The 21,637-nt window shown below is 50.1% G+C and overlaps 10 protein-coding genes across 10 annotated transcripts; 7 read left to right on the top strand and 3 right to left on the bottom strand.

Annotated features, from left to right (window-relative positions):
- Positions 1-631: 631 nt before the first annotated feature.
- LTR84_007891 (uncharacterized protein) lies at positions 632-2,067 on the top strand (the record flags this gene model as incomplete). The annotated part of the gene is made up of 5 exons (XM_064851443.1): positions 632-675; positions 753-766; positions 820-885; positions 936-1,652; positions 1,709-2,067. The coding sequence occupies 5 exons, from the start codon at positions 632-634 to the stop codon at positions 2,065-2,067; spliced, it is 1,200 nt and encodes a 399-aa protein (XP_064710446.1).
- A 1,407-nt stretch (positions 2,068-3,474) lies between these two features.
- LTR84_007890 (uncharacterized protein) lies at positions 3,475-8,276 on the top strand (the record flags this gene model as incomplete). The annotated part of the gene is made up of 2 exons (XM_064851442.1): positions 3,475-8,092; positions 8,161-8,276. 2 exons carry the CDS (start codon positions 3,475-3,477, stop codon positions 8,274-8,276), a joined length of 4,734 nt encoding a protein of 1,577 aa, XP_064710445.1.
- Positions 8,277-8,933: 657 nt separating this feature from the next.
- Positions 8,934-9,983, bottom strand: LTR84_007889 (uncharacterized protein; the record flags this gene model as incomplete). Its single annotated transcript, XM_064851441.1, has 1 exon — positions 8,934-9,983. One exon carries the CDS (start codon positions 9,981-9,983, stop codon positions 8,934-8,936), a length of 1,050 nt encoding a protein of 349 aa, XP_064710444.1.
- A 672-nt stretch (positions 9,984-10,655) lies between these two features.
- On the top strand, positions 10,656-11,369 carry RPC19 (RNA polymerase subunit AC19; the record flags this gene model as incomplete). The annotated part of the gene is made up of 4 exons (XM_064851440.1): positions 10,656-10,760; positions 10,948-11,039; positions 11,106-11,182; positions 11,245-11,369. 4 exons carry the CDS (start codon positions 10,656-10,658, stop codon positions 11,367-11,369), a joined length of 399 nt encoding a protein of 132 aa, XP_064710443.1.
- Positions 11,370-12,533: 1,164 nt separating this feature from the next.
- LTR84_007887 (uncharacterized protein) lies at positions 12,534-13,313 on the top strand (the record flags this gene model as incomplete). Its single annotated transcript, XM_064851439.1, has 1 exon — positions 12,534-13,313. The coding sequence occupies one exon, from the start codon at positions 12,534-12,536 to the stop codon at positions 13,311-13,313; it is 780 nt and encodes a 259-aa protein (XP_064710442.1).
- Positions 13,314-13,676: 363 nt separating this feature from the next.
- Positions 13,677-13,967, top strand: LTR84_007886 (uncharacterized protein; the record flags this gene model as incomplete). The annotated part of the gene is made up of 1 exon (XM_064851438.1): positions 13,677-13,967. One exon carries the CDS (start codon positions 13,677-13,679, stop codon positions 13,965-13,967), a length of 291 nt encoding a protein of 96 aa, XP_064710441.1.
- Positions 13,968-14,309: 342 nt separating this feature from the next.
- Positions 14,310-14,852, bottom strand: HH3V (histone H3-like centromeric protein hH3v; the record flags this gene model as incomplete). Its single annotated transcript, XM_064851437.1, has 2 exons — positions 14,310-14,656; positions 14,723-14,852. 2 exons carry the CDS (start codon positions 14,850-14,852, stop codon positions 14,310-14,312), a joined length of 477 nt encoding a protein of 158 aa, XP_064710440.1.
- Positions 14,853-15,571: 719 nt separating this feature from the next.
- On the top strand, positions 15,572-16,378 carry LTR84_007884 (uncharacterized protein; the record flags this gene model as incomplete). Its single annotated transcript, XM_064851436.1, has 2 exons — positions 15,572-15,772; positions 15,824-16,378. The coding sequence occupies 2 exons, from the start codon at positions 15,572-15,574 to the stop codon at positions 16,376-16,378; spliced, it is 756 nt and encodes a 251-aa protein (XP_064710439.1).
- A 1,559-nt stretch (positions 16,379-17,937) lies between these two features.
- LTR84_007883 (uncharacterized protein) lies at positions 17,938-19,589 on the top strand (the record flags this gene model as incomplete). The annotated part of the gene is made up of 3 exons (XM_064851435.1): positions 17,938-18,139; positions 18,286-18,468; positions 18,559-19,589. The coding sequence occupies 3 exons, from the start codon at positions 17,938-17,940 to the stop codon at positions 19,587-19,589; spliced, it is 1,416 nt and encodes a 471-aa protein (XP_064710438.1).
- Positions 19,590-19,944: 355 nt separating this feature from the next.
- Positions 19,945-21,511, bottom strand: LTR84_007882 (uncharacterized protein; the record flags this gene model as incomplete). Its single annotated transcript, XM_064851434.1, has 4 exons — positions 19,945-20,231; positions 20,284-21,021; positions 21,215-21,401; positions 21,482-21,511. The coding sequence occupies 4 exons, from the start codon at positions 21,509-21,511 to the stop codon at positions 19,945-19,947; spliced, it is 1,242 nt and encodes a 413-aa protein (XP_064710437.1).
- Between the last annotated feature and the right edge of the window lie 126 nt (positions 21,512-21,637).

Genomic DNA, 21,637 nt, shown 5'->3' with positions numbered 1-21,637 from the left:
CTTCACCAGACTCTTATCGCCTACCTAGGTAGAGTGGCCACTGACTCACGTAGTGATGGTGTTGGTGGTGGATGTCCATCCCACTCTACAAACTGCATTGAAGTCCGTCACGGGTCGACGGATAGGCCAGTATCCTCCCAGTTCTTCTGCAAGAAGTACCGGGTACCTGCGATTCCTCTGAGCAAGGTAGTAATGGTGTTGCAGCATTAGCAGAATATCCCCTAGGAACTGCCTTGATAGTAGTCTAAAAGTGCTCCGTCGACGTAGTAGTGGCTACCTGGGAGCCCACTGGCTTCTAGAAGTCTGTGTTGGTGGGTGGACTTGAGATTTTCCTCACAGGAATACCCTCATCCTCTCCCACCACTAGTCACCACTGCATTGCACGACGACCACCATCCGAGTTGACAACAATTCTTTCCTCCCTTCTACGTCAACCCTTTTTACCTCTCCCTCTTCTGGCAAAAATCTCTTTTTCCTTTCTTATCCTGCACCACGACCCAGGGCAGACCCATCTGCTTTTATACTCCCTCTACCCCAGCCCTTCTTGCAGAGTTTGAGCCACTATTTTTCTCCAACAGATCCTGCGGGCCAACCAAACCTTTCCACCGCCATTACTCAATTCCCAACAACCATGGCTTCAGAAATTCCAAAAGGCCGCTCTCAGGTCACTGCACCGTGAGTCCATCCTGAATCCCCCTTCATCACTCTCTGTCCCTCTCGTGATCCTCAACTAACATGGCTTTACCATCCAGAACTCCTCAGAACAGTATGTTTTCCCCCTCGTCCGCCCACCCGCACTCTTTCACTCACCCATTCTAGCTCCCGCCACCAATGCGCCGATATCCTCTCATGCGCAGGCTCCTACGATCGGTGACATCCAGGAAGGTGAGAAATATAGCTGTCATATTCGTCTACGAAATGCTGACTGCCCGCAGAGGATCTTGACCGTGCCGCCGCGGCTTCCATATTTGCCAAAAACCCGGCTCTAGTCTCCATGATGCAGCAGAAGCTTGGTTCTCTCATTGGCCGGCCTTCCGGTTACATCGAGTCCCTACCAGAGAATGTTCGTCGTCGTGTCAGCGGCTTGAAGGGTATCCAGAAAGACCATGCCAAACTCGAGTCTGAATTCCAAGAAGAAGTCCTCCAACTTGAGAAGAAATACTTTGCCAAGTTTACTCCCCTGTATGAGAAACGGTCGGCTATTGTCAATGGTGAAGTCGAGCCCACTGATGCTGAGGTTGAAGCCGGGAAAGTCGACGATGAAGATGAGGAAGACGAAGCCGCGGATGACGTGGATCAAGAAGACAAGGCGGCACAAGAAGACGTCAAGGGCATTCCAGAGTTCTGGCTTACCGCCATCAAGAACCAGATCTCACTCGCTGAACTCATCACTGATCGTGATGAGGAAGCTCTCCGTTCATTGACCGACATCCGCATGGAATATCTCGATCGACCAGGCTTCCGCCTCATTTTCGAGTTTACTGCAAACGATTTCTTCACCAACAAGACCATTTCCAAGACATACTTCTATAGAGAAGAGAGCGGATATGGTGGCGATTTCATCTACGATCATGCAGAAGGTGAAAACATTGACTGGAAGGCCGGAAAGGATCTCACCGTACGCATTGAGAGCAAGAAGCAAAGAAACAAGAGTAAGAAAGAGCCTTTCCCCTTCTGGATGCAGTTGGATTTACTGACGTACTTCTAGACACCAAACAAACCCGAGTGATCAAGAAGACGGTCCCCACCGAGTCCTTTTTCAATTTCTTTTCTCCTCCAGTTGCCCCAACTGATGATGACGATGTCGCCTCTGACATCGAAGAGCGGCTCGAGCTCGATTATCAGTTAGGCGAGGACATCAAAGAGAAGCTCATCCCTCGTGCCATTGATTGGTTCACGGGTGATGCCTTGGCCTTTGAAGAATTCGAGGACGGCGAGGATGCCGAATTTGACGACGAAGATGATGAAGACGAGGAGGACGACGAAGAGGCAGAGTCCGACGAGGATGATGAAGAAGAAGGTGGTAAACCCCGATCTCAACAACAGTCCGAGTGCAAGAATCAGTAGGCCAGTGTATCGAGTTTGAATCAATGCAAATGGTGCATCGTGGATGTAATTCTACTCGTACAGCTTGGGCAGAGATTGCCTCGCATTGCTGAAGCCGAGAAGCAGCAATCTTGTTGTTGAAGCACGAAGGAGCAAGCGATCGACAGGCCTGTGGTCTTGTTATGACCAGACCCCATCTTTGACCCGCTTTCAGCATAATCGGCGTTTGAGATGCTGGGGAGGGCATCCGTAAACCGAAACGCATGTGGAGGGAAGCAAAGGTAACAGGCGATTGTACTAAGCCCAGGCGGTCCTTTTAGTTAGTTGTTCAGTTTTGCAGTGGTGGCGTTTGAGCAGTATTGAACCATCCAGCAACAGGGACTATCCAGTACCACAGTCGTGTCCGCCATTGCGAAAGTCCCCCAGGTAGTGGTGTCTATTGAAGTCCCTACTAAGAACAGGGCATTAATACCAAAAGTCTTGTTTATACGTTTCGGGTATCTCTGCTGTACCTAGGCAGTCTCAATAGGAGATAACCCAAAGGCCAGACATGCCAATAATGAAGGACCCTTGAGGGTGCATGGAGTTTATTTTATTCCGTAAAAAAGGGGGTATTCGTCCCAGTACCTAGGTAGTGAGAGAAGTCTCCATCGGTGGGCGGTGAGTGATGCTACGAACGATTTCTTGGTGGCTACGTTGGGAGCCCAGGGACTAGGGCAAAAGAACTCAGGCTTTAGCGGTACGCAGATGCCTTGACCTCGAGTGCCTTGGCTGCCCAGGTGTTCAACACCCAGGGGAAAGGGTAGTAGGGGGCGCGTTGAGATGAAAGAGGAATAGCGTCAATGGCGTACCAGTCGGGGTTGGTTTCTTTGCCATCGGCGCCGGGAGAATCAACTACAGAGCAGACAGCGCCAGGATCTGGGCGGGCAGTCACCTTCGTTGGTATAGGCACTGGCACGGGGCTTGCGGATACCTGAAAGAGCACCACTGGGTGCCACTCACCTCCCCTCTTGACCACTAATCACCGCTCAACTCGCCTGACTTCGGTTAGCCTCCTAGCCTCCAACTGTTGCTAACTTTCTGGCTGCGTTCCGGCGCGTCTCTCTCAAAGTCCCTGAAAGACTTTCTGACATGTTCCCCAAAGATTCTAACACGGCCAGCCGCACCTGATGCCAATTCAGCCATCAGCTATCAACATTCCATCCCTCTATCTTTCGAATCTCTGAGCCCACGGTATGCTTATTTACACTCACTCTTCTCTGCTGACACAGTTACGCACTCCTCGAATTTGGTGTGATCGTCACCGAATTACTGTTGACACGTCTTCTGCTTAGATCCCCGAATCGCCCAATCCGACTACATGGCTCCCATCGCAAACAGCAGTTGATTTGATTCCTAAACCCATTCCTTTCAGCTCCACTGCCCAATATGGCCAGTTGGGAAATAGGTACTCGGGCCTGGTTCCCCAACCAGGCCGAGGGCTTCATTCCTGGAGAGTTGGCTGCGAGAAAGGCAGTTGGCGATGGAAAGATTACCCTTGTTTTCAATCTCGCCGATGAGTCTCAGCACACGGTCGAGACCACCGAAGATGCCTTGCAAGACACCCAGAGTGCCGCTCTTCCTCCCCTGATGAATCCTCCCATGTTCGAAGCCGCCGAAGACTTGACCAATCTCTCCCACTTGAACGAACCTGCCATCCTGCAGGCCATCAAGCTTCGATATGCTCAGAAAGAGATATACACCTACTCTGGTATTGTCCTCATTGCAACCAACCCTTTTGCCCGAGTCGACTCTCTCTATGTACCTCAAATGGTACAAGTTTATGCCGGCAAGCAGAGAGCCTCCCAAGCACCCCATCTGTTTGCCATTGCAGAAGAGGCCTACACAGACATGTTACGAGACACCCGGAATCAGACTGTTGTAGTCTCTGGTGAGTCCGGTGCAGGCAAGACCGTTAGTGCCAAGTATATCATGCGATATTTCGCGACTCGTGGAGGCCCTGGCCAGTCCTCAAAGAGCACCAAAGGCAGAGCCGATGCTATCAGCGAGACCGAGGAACAGATTCTGGCAACGAATCCTGTCATGGAAGCATTTGGTAATGCAAAAACTACAAGAAATGACAACTCTTCTCGCTTCGGAAAATACATCGAGATTATGTTTGATAAGAATACAGACATTATTGGTGCCCGCATACGAACATATTTACTCGAACGCTCTCGTTTGGTATTCCAGCCATTGAAGGAGCGAAATTACCATATCTTCTATCAACTGGTGGCTGGTGCGACTCCCCAAGAACGGGAGGAGCTCGGTCTTCTGAATGTCGAAGAGTTTGATTATCTAAATCAAGGCAATGATCCAGTGATTGACGGAGTGGATGACGCTGCAGAGTATATAGCGACGAAGAAGTCCATGACAACCATCAACATCTCGGAACCCACACAAAGAGAGATCTTCCGAATCCTCGGTGCACTCCTACACTTCGGTAACATCAAAATCACTGCCACACGAACAGACTCTACTCTTTCTGCAACCGAACCTGCCCTGGTACAGGCATGCCAAATTTTGGGCATCGATGCGACGAATTTCGCCAAGTGGACGGTCAAGAAACAACTCATTACCCGCGGAGAGAGAATCACCTCAAATCTCACCCAGCAACAAGCGACCGTTGTTCGAGATTCGGTGGCAAAATTCATCTATTCAAGTCTTTTCGATTGGCTAGTTGAGACAATCAACCATGGCCTAGCAACCGAAGAGGTTCTACAACGACTGAACACCTTCATTGGTGTTCTCGATATTTATGGCTTCGAACACTTTGCCAAAAATTCATTCGAACAATTTTGCATCAATTATGCCAACGAGAAGCTTCAGCAGGAATTCAATCAGCATGTCTTCAAACTTGAACAAGAAGAATACATGCGTGAACAAATTGATTGGACTTTTATTGACTTCTCTGACAATCAACCGTGTATTGATCTTATAGAAGGCAAGCTTGGTGTCCTATCTCTCCTTGACGAAGAGTCGAGGCTACCAATGGGATCTGATGAACAATTCGTCACCAAGCTTCACCATCATTTCGCTGCAGACAAGCAGAAATTCTACAAGAAACCAAGATTCGGAAAGTCTGCATTTACCGTCTGTCATTATGCCCTCGATGTCACCTATGAATCTGATGGATTCATTGACAAAAATCGAGATACTGTACCAGATGAGCAGATGGAGGTGCTTAAGAACTCCTCCAATTCTTTCCTAGTGCAAGTCTTGGAGGTCGCTGCGGCGGTGCGAGAAAAGGACTCCGCTCAAACAGCCTCCAAGACTGTTGCAGCTGGCGGTGGTCGACGAGTTGGTGTGGCTGTTAATCGCAAGCCCACCCTTGGAGGCATATTCAAGAGCTCTCTCATAGAGCTGATGCAAACTATCAACTCTACTGATGCGCACTACATTCGTTGTATCAAACCCAACGAGGCAAAAGAATCTTGGAAGTTTGAAGGACCTATGGTTTTGAGTCAGCTTCGAGCTTGTGGTGTCCTTGAGACAGTCCGAATCAGTACTGCCGGTTACCCTACTCGTTGGACTTATGAGGAATTTGCGCTGCGATATTACATGTTGTGTCATTCATCCGAGTGGACCACTGAAATCCGTAAGATGGCCCAGAATATCTTGGTCAAGGCACTGGGTTCTACAGCTTCAGAGAAGCGCGATAAGTATCAGTTGGGTCTCACCAAAATCTTTTTCCGAGCCGGCATGCTAGCCTTCTTGGAGGACAAACGTTCTGCTCGACTGAAACAATGTGCCATTATGATCCAAAAGAATCTGCGGGCAAAATATTGGCGACACAGATATCTGGATGCTCGCCAATCGATCATCGATGTTCAATCTGCCACTCGTGCGTTCATTGCGCGCCGGAAAGCCGAAGAAACCAAACAAACCAAAGCGGCTACAGACATTCAAAGGTTTTGGAGGGGACAAAAGGAACGCAAGCGTTACAATCAAATTAGAGACGATCTCATCACATTCGAATCTATGGCCAAAGGTTTTCTGTGCAGGAAGAATATCCTGGAAACTCGGGTCGGAAATGCTGCAATCACGATTCAACGAGCTTTCCGTTCGTGGAGATCACTTCGTGCGTGGAGACAACATCGCAGAAAGGTCATCATCATACAAAATCTCTGGCGTGGCAAAGTTGCTAGACGTGACTACAAGAAGGTTCGTGAGGAAGCTCGCGATCTTAAGCAAATATCATACAAGCTTGAGAATAAGGTTGTTGAATTGACTCAGAGTCTCGGCACACTGAAACGAGAGAACAAGACCTTGACTTCTCAGTTGGAGAACTACGAAGGTCAACTAAAGTCCTGGCGCTCCAGACACACTGCTTTGGAAACACGATCAAGAGAATTACAAACAGAAGCAAATCAAGCCGGTATTGTAGCAGCGCGTCTCAGCGCACTTGAGGAAGAACATGCCAAGCTGCAAACCAGTCATGACGAACACATGGGAAATGCAAAGAGGTTGCAAGATGAAGACAAGAAACTCCGGGAATCCTTACAAACGTCAAATAATGAGCTCGAAAAACTTCGACAATCTGTCTCAACCCATGAGAGCGAAAGGGGTTCCTTACGTCAACAGATTAACGAGCTGCAAGATCAATTGGAAATCGCAAGAAGAGCACCCCCGCCTCCGCAACCCAGCACCAACGGTGTCAATGGCGATTATGCTACCGCCAATGGCAACGGCCAGCCAGCCAGTGGTCTTATTAATTTGGTCTCGTCCAAGAAGCCTCTCAAGAGACGAAGTGCTGGCGCGGCTGAGAGAAGTGAGATGGATAGGTACAGTGGTGCCTATAATGCTCGACCTATGTCGATGGCCATTGACATGCACACTAAAACTCTCTCTGGCTCTACCTTCAATCCAGGTTTGGACAGTGTGGAGATGGAACTTGAGAATCTCCTTGCACAGGAAGACGAACTCAATGAGGAAGTCACAATGGGCCTCATTCGAGGTATCAAGATTCCACAGCCTGGAGCTAACCCTGCTCCAACAGACAAAGAAGTCCTCTTCCCATCCTATCTCATCAACTTGGTAACTTCCGAGATGTGGAACAACGGGTTCGTCAAGGAGTCAGAACGATTCCTTGCAAACGTCATGCAATCCATTCAACAAGAAGTCATGCAACACGACGGCGATGAAGCCGTCAATCCTGGTGCTTTCTGGCTGTCCAATGTTCATGAAATGCTATCATTCGTCTTCTTGGCGGAGGATTGGTATGAGGCTCAGAAGACCGACAACTACGAGTACGACAGATTGCTTGAGATTGTCAAACATGATCTCGAAAGTCTGGAATTTAACATCTATCACACATGGATGAAGGTGTTGAAGAAGAAGCTTCAGAAGATGATCGTTCCTGCCATTATTGAATCTCAATCACTTCCAGGTTTCGTCACCAACGAGAGTAACAGATTTCTCGGAAAGCTGCTTCCTTCGAACAATACCCCTGCATACAGTATGGACAACCTCCTAAGCTTGTTGAACAATGTTTTCAAGGCAATGAAGGCATACTACCTCGAAGACTCCATCATCACCCAAACCGTGACCGAACTCCTTCGACTGGTTGGTGTGACCGCATTCAACGATCTCCTCATGCGCCGCAATTTCCTCTCGTGGAAGAGAGGCTTGCAAATCAACTATAATATCACACGAATTGAAGAGTGGTGCAAAAGCCATGATATGCCTGAAGGTACACTCCAACTGGAGCATCTCATGCAAGCGACTAAACTTCTTCAACTGAAGAAGGCCACCCTCAACGACATTGAGATCATCCAAGATATCTGCTGGATGCTATCACCGAATCAAATTCAGAAACTTCTGAATCAATACCTTGTTGCCGATTACGAACAACCCATTAATGGTGAGATCATGAAAGCGGTGGCCTCGAGGGTTACTGAAAAGAGCGACGTTCTACTTTTGGCTGCTGTGGATATGGAGGACAGTGGACCCTATGAAATTGCTGAGCCCCGAGTCATTACAGCACTTGAAACATATACCCCCTCATGTAAGTTTACACCCATTCTCGTTCGTGCTCGGTGCCGGAACAGACCACGATACTGACATCTCAAACAGGGCTTCAAACACCACGACTCAAACGACTGGCAGAGATTGTATCTGCCCAAGCCATGGCTCAACAAGAACGAGGGGATATCCCAGAAGGTGCCATTAGCGATACTGAGGCTGTCTAATTCAAGTTCCACATGTGGCTGTACAAAAGCTACGACGTCACGTCTCACGGTTAGGTACAGGAGCACTGTCGTGGATCAACGGATTATCATCCACGTCAGGAAAAACCTATGGAGGAACTGGTTTCAAATCCTTCGCGTGACCAATCCCAAGCGAACATAATCATTTTGGGCATAGCATTTGGTGTTTGGAGAAAATCGGAGGTCGGGCAACCTGGACCTGAGTGAGGTATCCAACTTGGAAGTTCCTGGACTCAATAATGTCCTCGATGCATTTTTCCGTCCGGCATCCTGTCGGGATGTTCGAACCTGCATTTTGTGATGCAAGATGGTCTTGAGCTCGACAAGGATATGGATTTGTTCTCAGACCTTTGGTAGAGGCCACTAGCATTGTCAGCTACTACTGATACAGCGTTTCCTTTGGGAGAACGGTAGCCCTCTTTCAATTTTCAATGGAGTTGTGCTTGAGCGTTCACTCTTTGACGTCTTACTCTCTGGGATACTACAGCTGGCAAAGAACGGACTAGCGGAACAAACCATAGTATGTAATGATGATGTGCGATTGGATATCTCATTTCCTTTTTCGTTATTCTGTCTGATCATAGTCGTGAATTTAGACGGAGCCACCTGGTGCCACTAATTCGTACCTGGTCACACAGTTCACACGATTTTGTAGACAAACTTCTCTGCGCTAACCTTTCCGTCCTGCTGATCCTTGAAGCCCGACAGGATGTCATCGACGCCCCCTCTCTCTCTGACACGATTCGGCTTGATCTTTCCGGACGACAATAATTCGGGCAGCATGCTCAAGTATTTCTCCCAGAATGCCTTGTCCTTGGGGGTGGCATCACCGCAGTTGTCAAAAGCTTTGTATTTGAGCGGTCGCTCGAACGCCGTGTACACGATTGTGCTTTCCAGACGGACTTTCGAGTTCTGGATCTCTCCAGAGTCGCGGATGTGGCCGATGGGGAGCAGAGTCACGATATGCCCGCCCTTCGTGCTGCTCAGGGCCTTCGCAATTGTTTGGGGAGTACCCTTCTCGGAGATGCAGTCGAAGGCGTGCTGTAGCCCATCGTGGGTGAGCTCGCGCACCTTGTCGGGCCAGTCCTGCTCAGAATAGTCGACGACGGCGTCCGCACCCAGCGACTTCAACAGGTCATGGTTCTTCTTCGAGCCCGTCGCCACCACAAACAGGCCCGCGAGTTTCGCCAGCTGCACGGCATACTTGCCTACACTGGAGGTGCCGCCGTTGACGAGCAGCGGAAACGCACTCTTGGCCGGCTTCGAGGGCTCCGGCAGCTGCAAGCGTTGGAACAACGCCTGCACGGCCGTCGCGAACGCCAGTGGCAGCACCGCAGCTTCCTGGAACGACGTGCCCTCGGGGATTTCGTAGACTAAACTATCCTCGATGACAACATACTCGGCGAACGCGCCACGCGTCGGCTGCACCGTCGTGCCTTGCACAAAGCCGGCGACGCGCTGGCCTTCGCGCCACCGCGACGATCCGTTCGTGTCCGAGACTGTGCCTGCGAAGTCACACCCGATGATCCGACCTGCCGGCACTGCGGCCATGGCTTTCCAGTCCGTCGGGTTCTGCGCTACGTAGTGCACTTTGACCTGGATCTCGCCGGCCGAGGGCTGAGGTCGCTCAACGCTCTGTACCGCGGCGGTCTTGCCTTCGATGGTCACGAGGGCTTTCATTTGAGCCATGTTGGATGGCGAGGGTCAGATGTCCGCTGAAGTGGAATCTCAATCGCTGCGGTGGTTGCGAGTGCAGGAATAGTAGAGTGGGGGAGTGGTTCAATCAGAGTCTCTCAATTTGCTGGTCTTGGGGGAAATTGGATCATTGATGGGATGGAAGTACCTAGTAGTGTATGTGTGCGAATGGCTGTTTTCAATAGCTAGTACTTGACCTCGGGTCAACGATCGGATGTCAGGAACGATGACGTTGCGGAGCTTCACAAAATTCGAATTAAATATTCCATGATCATGAATGACATGTGCAAGCTTCGCTTGACATCAGTGATCTCCAAATTCTGCATGGACAGTCTGCGTCAGAGGGTACTCTCTGTCTCTTGCTACGTCTGATCGTCACAAGACTGGTGTATGTCTTCCGAGGGTCGATAGCGAAGAGATACCCAAGGAGGTCGACTGGCTGACACTGGCAGCCTCAGGCTCGATCATGGCTCAGGTAAGCAAAGAAAACCACTAAGCCCAGTATGCACTAGTGCAGAATAAGTTCACATCCAAACTTCAAAGTGCCACCAGGATTTTTATTGGGATGTCAGACTATAGTTCACCATAACTACAAGTTCTCAACTGGCGATACATTTACTTACCCGGGAATTGGACTGCATCCACTGAGCAACAGAACCCGCAGTCATGAGTGGTGATAGTATGGACGACGTCAGGCTTGACCAGCCGGAGGACATCAACTACGACCACGGCGAGGAGATTTTATTAGGTGGGAACAAGAAATTGGTTGTGGTGAGTGCTGCTTTCCCGGCTTTTCTGGTCCCTTGGCTTGTCCGCAATTGAAACCTGGACTTCTGATTTGGTGGCCTGTGTTGGATGTTCCTCTTAGCGCTGGGCCGAACGTCATGTCGAACTTGGTGGAGGCTCACGGGCTTGACAATGAATGATTCATGGAGTGACTAACAGATTGGACAAACAGCTTCCAGGAGGATCTTCTCATGCAGCGTCGTTCCAAATTGAGAAGGAGGATCATACGTTAGGCAACGCATTGCGCTACTTCGTCAACAAGAAGTATGTCTGCTTTCCAACCCAACACCGGATCAGTTCGACTGCTGACCCAAAGCGTGTTTGAACTAGCCCCGATGTCGAGTTCTGTGGGTACACGATTCCACATCCTTCCGAAACGAAGATGAACATCCGAATCCAAACATGGGGTAAGTGAAGGATGTCGAAAGACTAGATTTCCCGCAACATCTGTTTACTAACCATTTAGCAGAAGACACCAGTACCACCGCGACAGATGCTCTCCGTAAAGGGTTGACCGATATGATCGAGGCATGCGATGTCATTTCTGAGAAATTCGCGGACGCTCGAGACGAATTCAATGCTCAAAATTCGTGAATGGGGCTAAGCCCTGGCTTCCCTTTATTTTATTCTGCCAACGTGCATTGCGGTGGCGCCTTGGAGTCTCTCTTTTCAAAGCTATGTACAGATGGTTGGGTTTAAAAAGGTTGGGAGGATGCTTCAATTCCGTCCCTAGAAATCGATTAGCACAAAATACCACGCAACAGTTGACTCGACATCGTACCTCCAAGAAACCAGAAATGAAGTTCTTCGGTAATCGTGCATTTTCGTCTTCCTCCACCCTAAAGTATTTCATCACATGTGTACTTTGTTTCCAGAAGTTCAGTGTTTCCTGTCGATTGTCCCGCGTCAGTTGACAGTCTCTCCACCTTGTGAGATGATGGGTGCCCTTACTTGAAATTCGGCGTGGTTCTGGGCCAGAAGCACATCGACTGCCTGTAGGTGGTTCACATATCTGTGCTTCTCAAACTCTTGTCTAATTTTCGTTCGGACCTTGGAAACGGGCATGTTCAAGGAGTACATGGTTTGGATCTCGGGGCTCTTGAGGTCGAATTGTCAGTGAAGCCGTCTCTTTTGATCACTCGTCCCCCCGGATTTCATACCGCTCTTAGCCACTCTCTATAGGACTTCAGGACTCTCCGGCGCGCATCTGCTGAATTAATTGCTGAAGTCATCGATTAGCTACGTTGGATCGAGATTGACTCCCCCGAGAGCCTCTGAACTCACATGACCGCGTCATCTGCGCGAGGTATGTTGGATTGATCGTCATTTTTGGAAATCGCAGTTCATACCAGAGCTCGAATGGTCGTGAGAAGCCAGAACAAGAACCAGTTGTAGCCACGCTCAACCTGCGAAGTCCAAGTTGAGGTTCGATAAGTGGAGCTTCAACCACCCGGCAAACCTGCATGTATTGTGGGAAGGATGGTGGCTAATACTTGTAGTATGGCACTAGTTAGACCGCCCGCCCTCTGTTTCGTAACCCCTCCAATTTTAGTGGTCGCAGCTTCTTCACGCTTACTTGTACACCGCCCTGAGCTTCATGTTTTTATTCTGCCATTCATCAGTCAACCAGCGTGACCTCAAAGCTTTTTTCAATGAGAAATTAAAATTCCAAGCCTTTTCAACTGACAGTATCACTCGCATTCATTTCTTTGCATTCGTATTAACCAGACGATCCTCGCTCAGATATTGTATTTAACCATGGGATCAGTTGAGCGAACCGTGCCCCAGATGAGCTCCCGCAGGACTCACACACTTTCCCGTATCACAAATGAAACAAAGGTTCAAATCTCGATTTCGCTCGACGGAGGCCCTTTGCTCCCATTCGAGACATCTGAGCACTTCACGGAACCCATATCAGCAGCCCAGCAAAAGGCTCATCCAGATGTCGAATTTCCTCTTCCCAAATCACATCATGCAACTCAAATAACTGCTTCCCAGCAAATCTCCATTTCAACAGGCATTGGTTTCCTTGATCATATGCTTCACGCCGTATCGAAACATTCCGGCTGGTCCTTGGCTGTTCGAGCAAAGGGAGATCTTGTCATAGATGACCATCATACAGCTGAAGATGTCTTTCTCGGTCTTGGGACTGCTTTCAATGCTGCTCTGGGCAAACGAGTTGGCATCGTACGGTTTGGCAGAGGCGATGCTCCTCTCGATGAGGCCTTATCTTGGGCTGTCATTGATCTATCCAACCGGCCATACAGTGTAATCGACTTTGGCTTCACAAGGGAGAAAATTGGTGACCTCAGCACCGAGATGCTGACCCATGGACTGGAAAGCTTTGCTCAAGCAGCAAGCGTCACCCTGCACGTCAAGACTGTCTACGGGCACAACAACCATCACAGAGCGGAAAGTGCTTTCAAAGCTCTTGCGGTGGCGATCAGACAAGCCTGTGAGAGAAGGGCAGAGGGTAGCGTGGGAAGTGGAGATGTTACGAGCACTAAAGGGGTTCTAGGTTCCAATGTCAACAACTAGGAGAATGACGACATATATCCTTCAATCGAGACTGGCATCGAGCCAGCAGGTATGCGACATTCGTAGGACGGATCAGGGCGAGTCTGCACGCCACCTCTGAATCACTCGGAGCTTTTCGTGAGAGACTCCGGTAGCATCACCAGCGCCAGTCATGGACTGGCTATCGAGACTCGCCTCAATGGGAGCATAGCCTTAAACAACCACAAAGCAACAGCCATTACGGAAGTCAAGTCCCACAAGCTCCCCGGCATATTGTCCAAGGTATCTCCTCCAGCTCAAAAGGTTCCGATTGGAAAACAGTCCCGGTTGGTTAGCACAGCGCCTGTGGACAAGACGTCTGCTGAGTACAGCCCTAAGAAAAGGATGAGGTCGAAGTTGGAATTCGACCTTTTTGCCGAGAAGCTCACTCCTGATAAGTCGAGAGTATCTCCAGGGCGCTCTAGGGCAGCTACAGCGGAGCCCCGTGTGGCAACATCCACGCCCAAAGCTGTCGCTGCGAAGCCAATTCTGAAGAGAAAACTGCTGCAAAGCGAAGAACTTCCCCTGGGTTCCAATGCGCTGTACAATGCAGCCAGAAAAAAGCAGCAACAAGTCGAGAGACAGAAAATGAGGCGAGAAGAGATCATTTTGAGCTTGAAAGCGAATAGCGGTTGAGCGTGACACAAAAGAGCTTCCAGCAAGTAGCTAAAGGCAAGGCCGTGAGCTAATCACTTGAATATCAACAAAATATGCCTTTCCTTTCGCTTGTGCGAAATTATGCAATATAAGCCTTGGCTGTTCTGCTGTTCCTCTGATGTAGATACAACGGTGACCGGATCCCTCGATTGATTTTCAACCACCCTAATTTCAAAACCCGCAAAGACACAATCCGACCCAGCTGTGGATGACCATACCCAGAGTCCTGCAGAAATAGGACCAACCACCTGCCCGCCCAAGACGCCAATGACCAAACGATGACATTTCATACATTTAAAAACTTGTAGTTCAAGACCACAATTAACCCAGACCGCCCCAAGCGCCCCGTAGCCTTCGGGCAAGCTGGATGTCCTTCTGCATAATCGTGACTCTCTTCCCATGTATGGCACACAGGTTAGTGTCCTCGAATAGATGGACGAGAAAAGCCTCGCTTGCTTCTTGTAGGGCTTGGATCGCCTGACTCTGCCACCGCAGTTCACGGCCTGCCGAGAACGGGAGAATGGACTGTGCAATTTCGCGGACGAGTCGCGAGAAGGGGAGCTTCAGCATCAGCAGGTCTGTCGATTGCTGGTACCGTCGGATCTCTCGTAGTGCGATTGTGCCGGGTTTAAAGCGGTGCGGTTTACGTCGTGGGACTGGGTCGCCGGCTGTTTTATGCAGTCAGTATCATTGGGAGGTAGATCGGAGGAAAGGGCCAGGGTTTGAGTACGTACGTTGTGGGAAATGGGGAAGGCGTTTTCCTCCCGTCCTTGACCTTGGAGACGGATTGGTTCGAGACGCCTGCCCTTTCTTGGGTGTGCCAGCTCCGCCAGAACGTCGGCGGGTGTTCTTTGTCTGTGCCATGTTGGGAGGTCTTTACACAAGATGCTACCGCTTTGCGATCATCGGCGGAATGGGGATGAGAGTCAACTTGCGCCCAGTTTGATACCCAGTAGGTGGGGGTCTCGGGACTTCAGGTAGCTGCGGATCAGAAAATATGGTGTCGGTGGTTCTTTTTAAGATAGCGAGTTGCGATGCTGGGAGAGGTGGAATGGAAGTCGTGGAATGCTGTTGGAATGTGTGAGTGCTCTTTCGTTGGCCAGGGTACTCTCAAAAAGTCGCGTCGTGGGCGCGTTCGCAATTAAGTGTTCGCGATTAGTGGCTGGTCTCCACTAGTGTCATACTAGTGCCTTAAACTGGCTGAGACCAGCAATGTTAGCGTTCGCGCTAGCTACTAGCAATTATCCCTCTATCGATTATCTTTAAGCCGCCTGAGGCTTTCGCAACTTCTCCCCATTCTTTCCTTCCTGGGTGACACCCTCTCCAACTCTCAACGGCCATCCTCCATAGAGGCCACCTACCATCATAGACTTTTCTTCCTTCGAACGTAGATGAATTTTTCTTTTCCAATTTTGTCTCCCATTCCACCACCAGACAAGATACATGATGATTACTCGGGTTTACGCTCACCCATTCTGACTCAGTCCGTCCTTGCGCCCATCTACACCCTGGTTCAAAACCCCGAATTCTTCCAAGACTTCTCCCGCCTCATCCTACCCTTCTTCCAAGTGATACCTTGGACCATGGCAGCTCTACTCGGTGGTGGAGAAGAGGCTTTGGGTCAACTGGGCCAGTTTCCTCTGGAACAATGGTTCTTTGAAATGCCACCTTGCACGCGCTACTGGACCACCGCGACCGTCGTTACATCCATCCTCCTGCAATGCAAGGTCCTCACACCATTTCAGTTGTTCTATTCCTTTAGAGCCGTTTACAACAAATCTCAGGTACGCTATGGCTGTGGGGTGGACTATTGAATCTCTCTAACTATGGTCTAGTACTGGCGACTGTTCACTACCTTCATTTACTTCGGCCCGCCCTCCATGGATCTTGCATTCCATGTCTTCTTCCTTCAGCGATATTCCCGACTACTAGAACAAGGCTCGGGCCCATCTCCTGCTGTTTTCTCTTGGCTGTTGCTCTACGCATGCACATCACTCCTGGCCCTCAGCTCATTGACCACTTACATCCCGTTCCTTGGCTCAGCATTGTCAAGTACTTTGGTTTATATCTGGTCAAGGAGAAACCCCGATACTCGCTTGAGTTTCCTCGGTGTTCTTGTCTTCACGGCCCCATACCTCCCATGGGTGCTCATGGCGTTCAACATGTTTATGCACGGTAACATCCCCAAGGACGACATTATGGGTGTCATTGTGGGGCATGTCTACTACTTCTTTGCTGATGTCTGGCCCGGCATGCATGAGGGCCAGAGACCTATGGACCCTCCGGAGTTTTGGGTCAGACTCTTCGAACGTCGAAGAAGAGATACCGCTGAACAAAACATTGATGGTGATGTCGCTGCCGCGGCTGCTCGGCCGGCTGAAGTGCGATGAAAGCAGTATCTAGAGTCTCACTCTCAGAACAATTGCCTAACCACCCTTACTATTTCTAATCAGGTGTCTCGGCTCGTAAGGGAGAGGAAGGTGGAACTGGGTCGCCATCTATCCGAAGTGGGAATTGAAAGTGCCGGGGCACAAATGAACAATCTCGGGCAGAAAGATTACTCATGCACATATCTCCAGCTTCAATTGCCAAACACCTGAGTGGACGGATGCCAATTGAATCCGGTAGACCCTGAACACACCGTTGTAATGTTGTGTCCGGAAACACTTTGCCACACGCGAAGTCTACGAATCTCACGCATGTCTTCGGTTTGGAACGCAGCACATCATTCTCAGTGTTTCTAGCCCACGACTAGTCACATGGCAAGTGTGATGAATACCATACACCTTATCGACCAAAGATTCTCCTCGAGTTCGACTTTTAATGCCATAGCGGATGGCGTTAGACGGCGGGCCAGTGTTACGCATCAAAATTGGCAAAGAAATTGTTCGCCTATGCCCATCACCCAACATAGATTGCTCTTTCAACATTGTTCACAACACCTAAAGATTCGACCAACTGCATTTCATGTTTGATATCACATATCAATTATTTGAACTGTATTGATTGCCTTCTCCGACGGAATCTGCATAACCGCCTCTAGCACAACTCCATGATATTCCAAGCAAGCTTCATCTCAACGGCCCGCGATGTGTCTAGAAATTTCGACGACATCCAGGTCTTTCTTTTGGGGGGAGGGCGGCCTCCCGGGAGCTATCGGTCAATCACAGGGAGATCTTTGGGGCGATTATCGTCTTGATCGGATGCCTGGAGCTTAACAACGGCACTGGGGATGCTTCGAGAGTTTTCCCAGGAAGCGTTCTACGAGTATCTCCATCTCATTCGCCTCACTTACTGGTGTTGTTACTTGATACTCATGCTAGACAACCTCACTTCCCAGATCTTTGTCTTGTCTACCTTGCTTGTCCTGTGATATTTTGCCGTCTACCAGAGTCTCCACCCTGGTTCTTTGGTCCTGTTCGACTTACTGGTCCAAGTAGTCGTCGTGTGACTCAAATTTTACACTCTAATCTCTTATTGACCTCTGCTCCACGTATCATTTCACTACACTTGATTTCGTAGAGCCTCGGACTGAGTGTTTGCTTCTCGATCTTCCGGGTAGCGACCGACCAGCAGTCACCACTGTACGCCTCGGACAGGGGCTACATAATTGGAGTTCCTTTCGCACGAGACCACTAGCATACTGGAGCTCGAAGATCTCCCCAAAAGGCTAACTATTTACTTTGACGGGAAAGTCCACGCTGAAGTACCTCGGTTGAAGTGCGATAGATGTGGAAGACGTCACGCAATGCACTGTGCATTTCACCAATACTAAAGCCGATGATAGGCCGGTTCTTCGCAATTAGGGAAGAAGAAAGTATATGTTTGCAACTCTGATCCTGTTTGTTAGCCATGCCGAACTTTCGCTGCTGATGCCTACCATAGGAAACTAGGAGACTCTGGCGGCTTCTCGGATACGTTGGAGTCGGCGAACTCCTGAACAATAGATATGGCCTCGCTAAGTGACAACGGTGACAACGGCACACAGCTGCGAACTCTGTCTCTGAGACGAGATGAGCAAGTTCTCCAGCAACCGTCGCTTGAGGGTCACGAAGAGAACGACGACGGCCCCGGCCTCGATCAAGTTGACCGTGGCCGTGCAGCGTGGAGGATGCTCCTCTCCGCCTTCATCTTCGAGTCCCTACTTTGGGGTAAGTGCAGAACACTAGGCGATGCAGTCCTATACCTGACCATGGTCAGGGATATCATCCATCCCTTCTTCCTTCTGGTGTCACAGCGTTGCGGTTGAAGTTCCACCAAGTGAATCATCCATACTTACCAACCTGATCTCCTCCAGGCTTCCCACTATCGTTCGGGGTGTTCCAGAACTACTATTCCCAACTGCCCGAATACGCCAACCAGCCCTACGTCTCGGTCATCGGGACCGTCGCCTCAGGCATCTCATACATGGGCGCCCCGATCATCATCCCGTTCCTTAAGCGCACGGGCAAATACCGTGTCTACATGATATGGGTCGGATGTGAGTTCGAGATCTGGCCCCGCCCCTTCCCCAGTCCACCCGGTTCCTAAAAAATCAAGTACACACCAACTGACAGGCAGAGTGGAAAAGGGAGCATCTGCATCCTCGGCATCCTAGCGAGCTCCTTCGCCCGCACACTGCCCACCGTCATCTTCACCCAGGGCGTCATGTATGGCGTGGGTTTCACTGTCTTCTACTACCCCATCATCGGCATGGTGAATGAGTACTGGGTAGCGAGACGGGGCATGGCGTACGGAGTGCTGTGCAGTGCGTCTGGTTTCTCCGGGATCTTTATGCCGCTGACGCTCGAGGCGTTACTGAAACGATTCGGGCTCCCAACGACGCTGAGGGCCGTGGCGGTCGGGTTGGCTGTCTGCACGGGCCCACTGATCCCGTTGTTGAAGGCTAGGAAGCAGCCGGCGAGGGCGGTAGGGGAGAGGGATACTTCGGGTCCCCGTGCTACTGAGGTTAGGGACGACTCGGTGCCAGAATCGACGACGGACTGGGGTTTCCTGCGCGTCCCGCTGTTCTGGATCTACACGGTGTCGAACCTGATGCAGGGGCTGGGCTATTTCTTCCCGGCGCTGTATCTCCCCTCGTACGCGACGGCCCTGGGTATGAGCGCCACGCAAGGCGCACTCTTGCTATCCATCATGAGCGTGTCCCAGGTCCTCGGCCAGCTGAGCTTCGGCTACCTCTCGGACCGCCGTTTCTCCGTCAACGTCTTGACCTTGACTTCCACGTCCGTCACGGCCATTGCAGTTCTAACCTTATGGGGTCTGGCACGGAAGTTTCCTGTTCTTTGTGTCTTCACTATGATCTATGGATTTTTCGGAGCCGGCTATACGGCAATGTGGGCGCGCATGGGGACGGCCGTCACGAGCGATGGTACTGCCGCATTTGCTGCTTTTGGGTTGTTCAACTTTGGCAAGGGGTTAGGAAACGTTCTCGCTGGGCCAATCAGTGGTGGTCTTTTGCTCAATTCCGTCGACACGGTCAAGTACGGCGCTGGCAGATATAAGGCTGTTATCCTCTTTGCTGGATCGTGCATGCTGGCAAGCGCAGCGAGTGCAACGGCGTCTTATTTTCGGCCTTGGAAGGCTTCTACTGCACGTCACTAATTTCTTAGGATTAAAGTTAAAGTGGCTTGGATGTTCGATGTGGAATACAGAGGAAGACGTTTTACGAGCCATGAAGATTTTGTATTCGTTCTACTGATTTATTGCCCGTTTGGGTGTGCTCCCTGCAATCTTGGCATTGGGAATTCTTTAGATCGTTGCATCTTGGGTTCATGGTCTGGAATGCTCAATAAGGAGGGCTGAAAATGGACGAATGATCTCGGATACGGACTCATCTCCTCCAAAAGCCCCGCCCCTCCGGTTCCATCATACATCGTTCTCGTTGCATTTATCATCAATTCACGTCTGCATGTCACTGTAACCTGGCAGGTTGGTTCTGGACATTTTTTTCACAAGTCTACTTGAAGACTTTTCCATCAGCCCATTCGTATGACTTGCCATTGACAGTGATTGGCTTATCCCACGACCATTGATCGTCAACGAAAGCCCTATCCTCAGGTTTGCTGGGGTCAAGTTTGGTGAATTCATAGGATTCCCAGTCTGGGGCAACATCGAAAGCTGGGAGTGCTTCATCACCGCGGACCAAGAAGGCACCTTGAATGGCCGAATCATTTGCGACTCCATAGACCGAGGCGGCACCAAAGAGGTACTTGCGCGAAGCCTCCAGACGATTGAAGAAACCACCTAATTAACGTGTTAGCCAACGGTGTGCTCAACAGCATGGAATAGATCTTACCAATGAGGTTGGAAGTCATGAAGACTTGTGTCAACTCGTCGTTGTACTTGTAGTCAACCTTCCACAGCGAGTAATCCTCCGGTTTGTATTGCTCCCAGAACCAAGGCAACGCAACGGATCGTGTGTCTTCGTTGGAGTACTTTCGCTTCCAGTCATCCAGAATAAGAGATGGCTTGGCGAGAGATTCGAGAGGATGCTTGGCCTTGACTTCGGGCTTGGGCTCATCTTCTTCTTCCTCCTCCTTTGCAGGCTTAGCTTTGGGGGCCGCAGGAGTGGCAGCCTTAGCAGGCTTGGCTTCCTTCTTTGGGGGAGTGTACTTGACAGCCTCGTCAATCAAGATTGGCTCCTCAATGATTGCCTTCCAGATTGGCTGGTTGACAATGGTCTCGAACCACCGGGTGGTGTTGGGGTACTCGGCGCGCCAGTCCTTGTCAAAGACGTATTGAAAGCCACGAGAGGCTTGAGAGGCAAGGAAGAGATCTGCAAGTGTGATACGCTCACCGACCAGGAAGGTGTGAACGAGGAAGTGGTTCTCCAACACCTTGATGACATCAAGAGTAGCCTTCTTTGCATCGTCGACCGATTTCTTGTTGTAGGGATCCTTTCCAATGAGCGGACGGAACCAACCAGACAAATTTGGTAGGACCTCGGAGTTGGAGAAGGAGAGCCATTTGACGATAGAAGCGTAGTCTTGCTTTGTCTTGCCAAGGAGAGTGGTCTTTTCGTTCTGAGAGGTAACTATTGAGGATCAAGAATCAGTGGGAGGACTTGAAAGATATGAAGAGGACTAGAAGAGAGGCCATGGATGGAAGAAAGTCTCAGAATGTGATGTGGTCAACAAGAATATTCAGACAGGGATAACTGTTTGATATAATATGGCTCATCTTTGACAGGGAGGAACAAGATTCGAGAGAGCCGGAAGTGAACATACAGTAAATAGCAATGGCAATGGCCTCAGTCAAGATGAATCCATTAGAGCCAACGAAGGTGGGAACTCGGTTCAAGGGATTTAGCTTGAGGTATTCGGCGCTGACATTGGGAGGACGAGTCTCGACAAGCTCGATGTCAAGGTTGTTCTCCTTTGCGACGACTAGAAGAGCAGTTGAGCGCGCATTGTCCTGGAAGAAGTGGGTGAGTCAGTCGATGGATATTGCTTTGAATTCACGGTGTCATGATTATTGGGGAAGCAGAAACGCACCTTGAAGCCGTAGAGCTTTCCGAAAGACATGGTGAAGGATGTTTAAGAGTCCAAGTGAGGGTTTGAGGTTGGTGAGGTTGTGGTCAATCAAAGTAATTCAGTCACAGAGGTAGGATGGTGATTGAGTTGCAAATATTTTTGAGGCGGTAGGCGGAG

This window comes from Exophiala bonariae (assembly GCF_035927105.1).
Source record: "Exophiala bonariae strain CCFEE 5792 chromosome Unknown scaffold_3, whole genome shotgun sequence".
NCBI classification, from domain to species: Eukaryota; Fungi; Ascomycota; class Eurotiomycetes; order Chaetothyriales; family Herpotrichiellaceae; genus Exophiala; species Exophiala bonariae.
The sequence above is the reverse complement of the archived record's forward strand: the minus strand, read 5'-3'. Positions and strand labels throughout refer to the sequence as shown.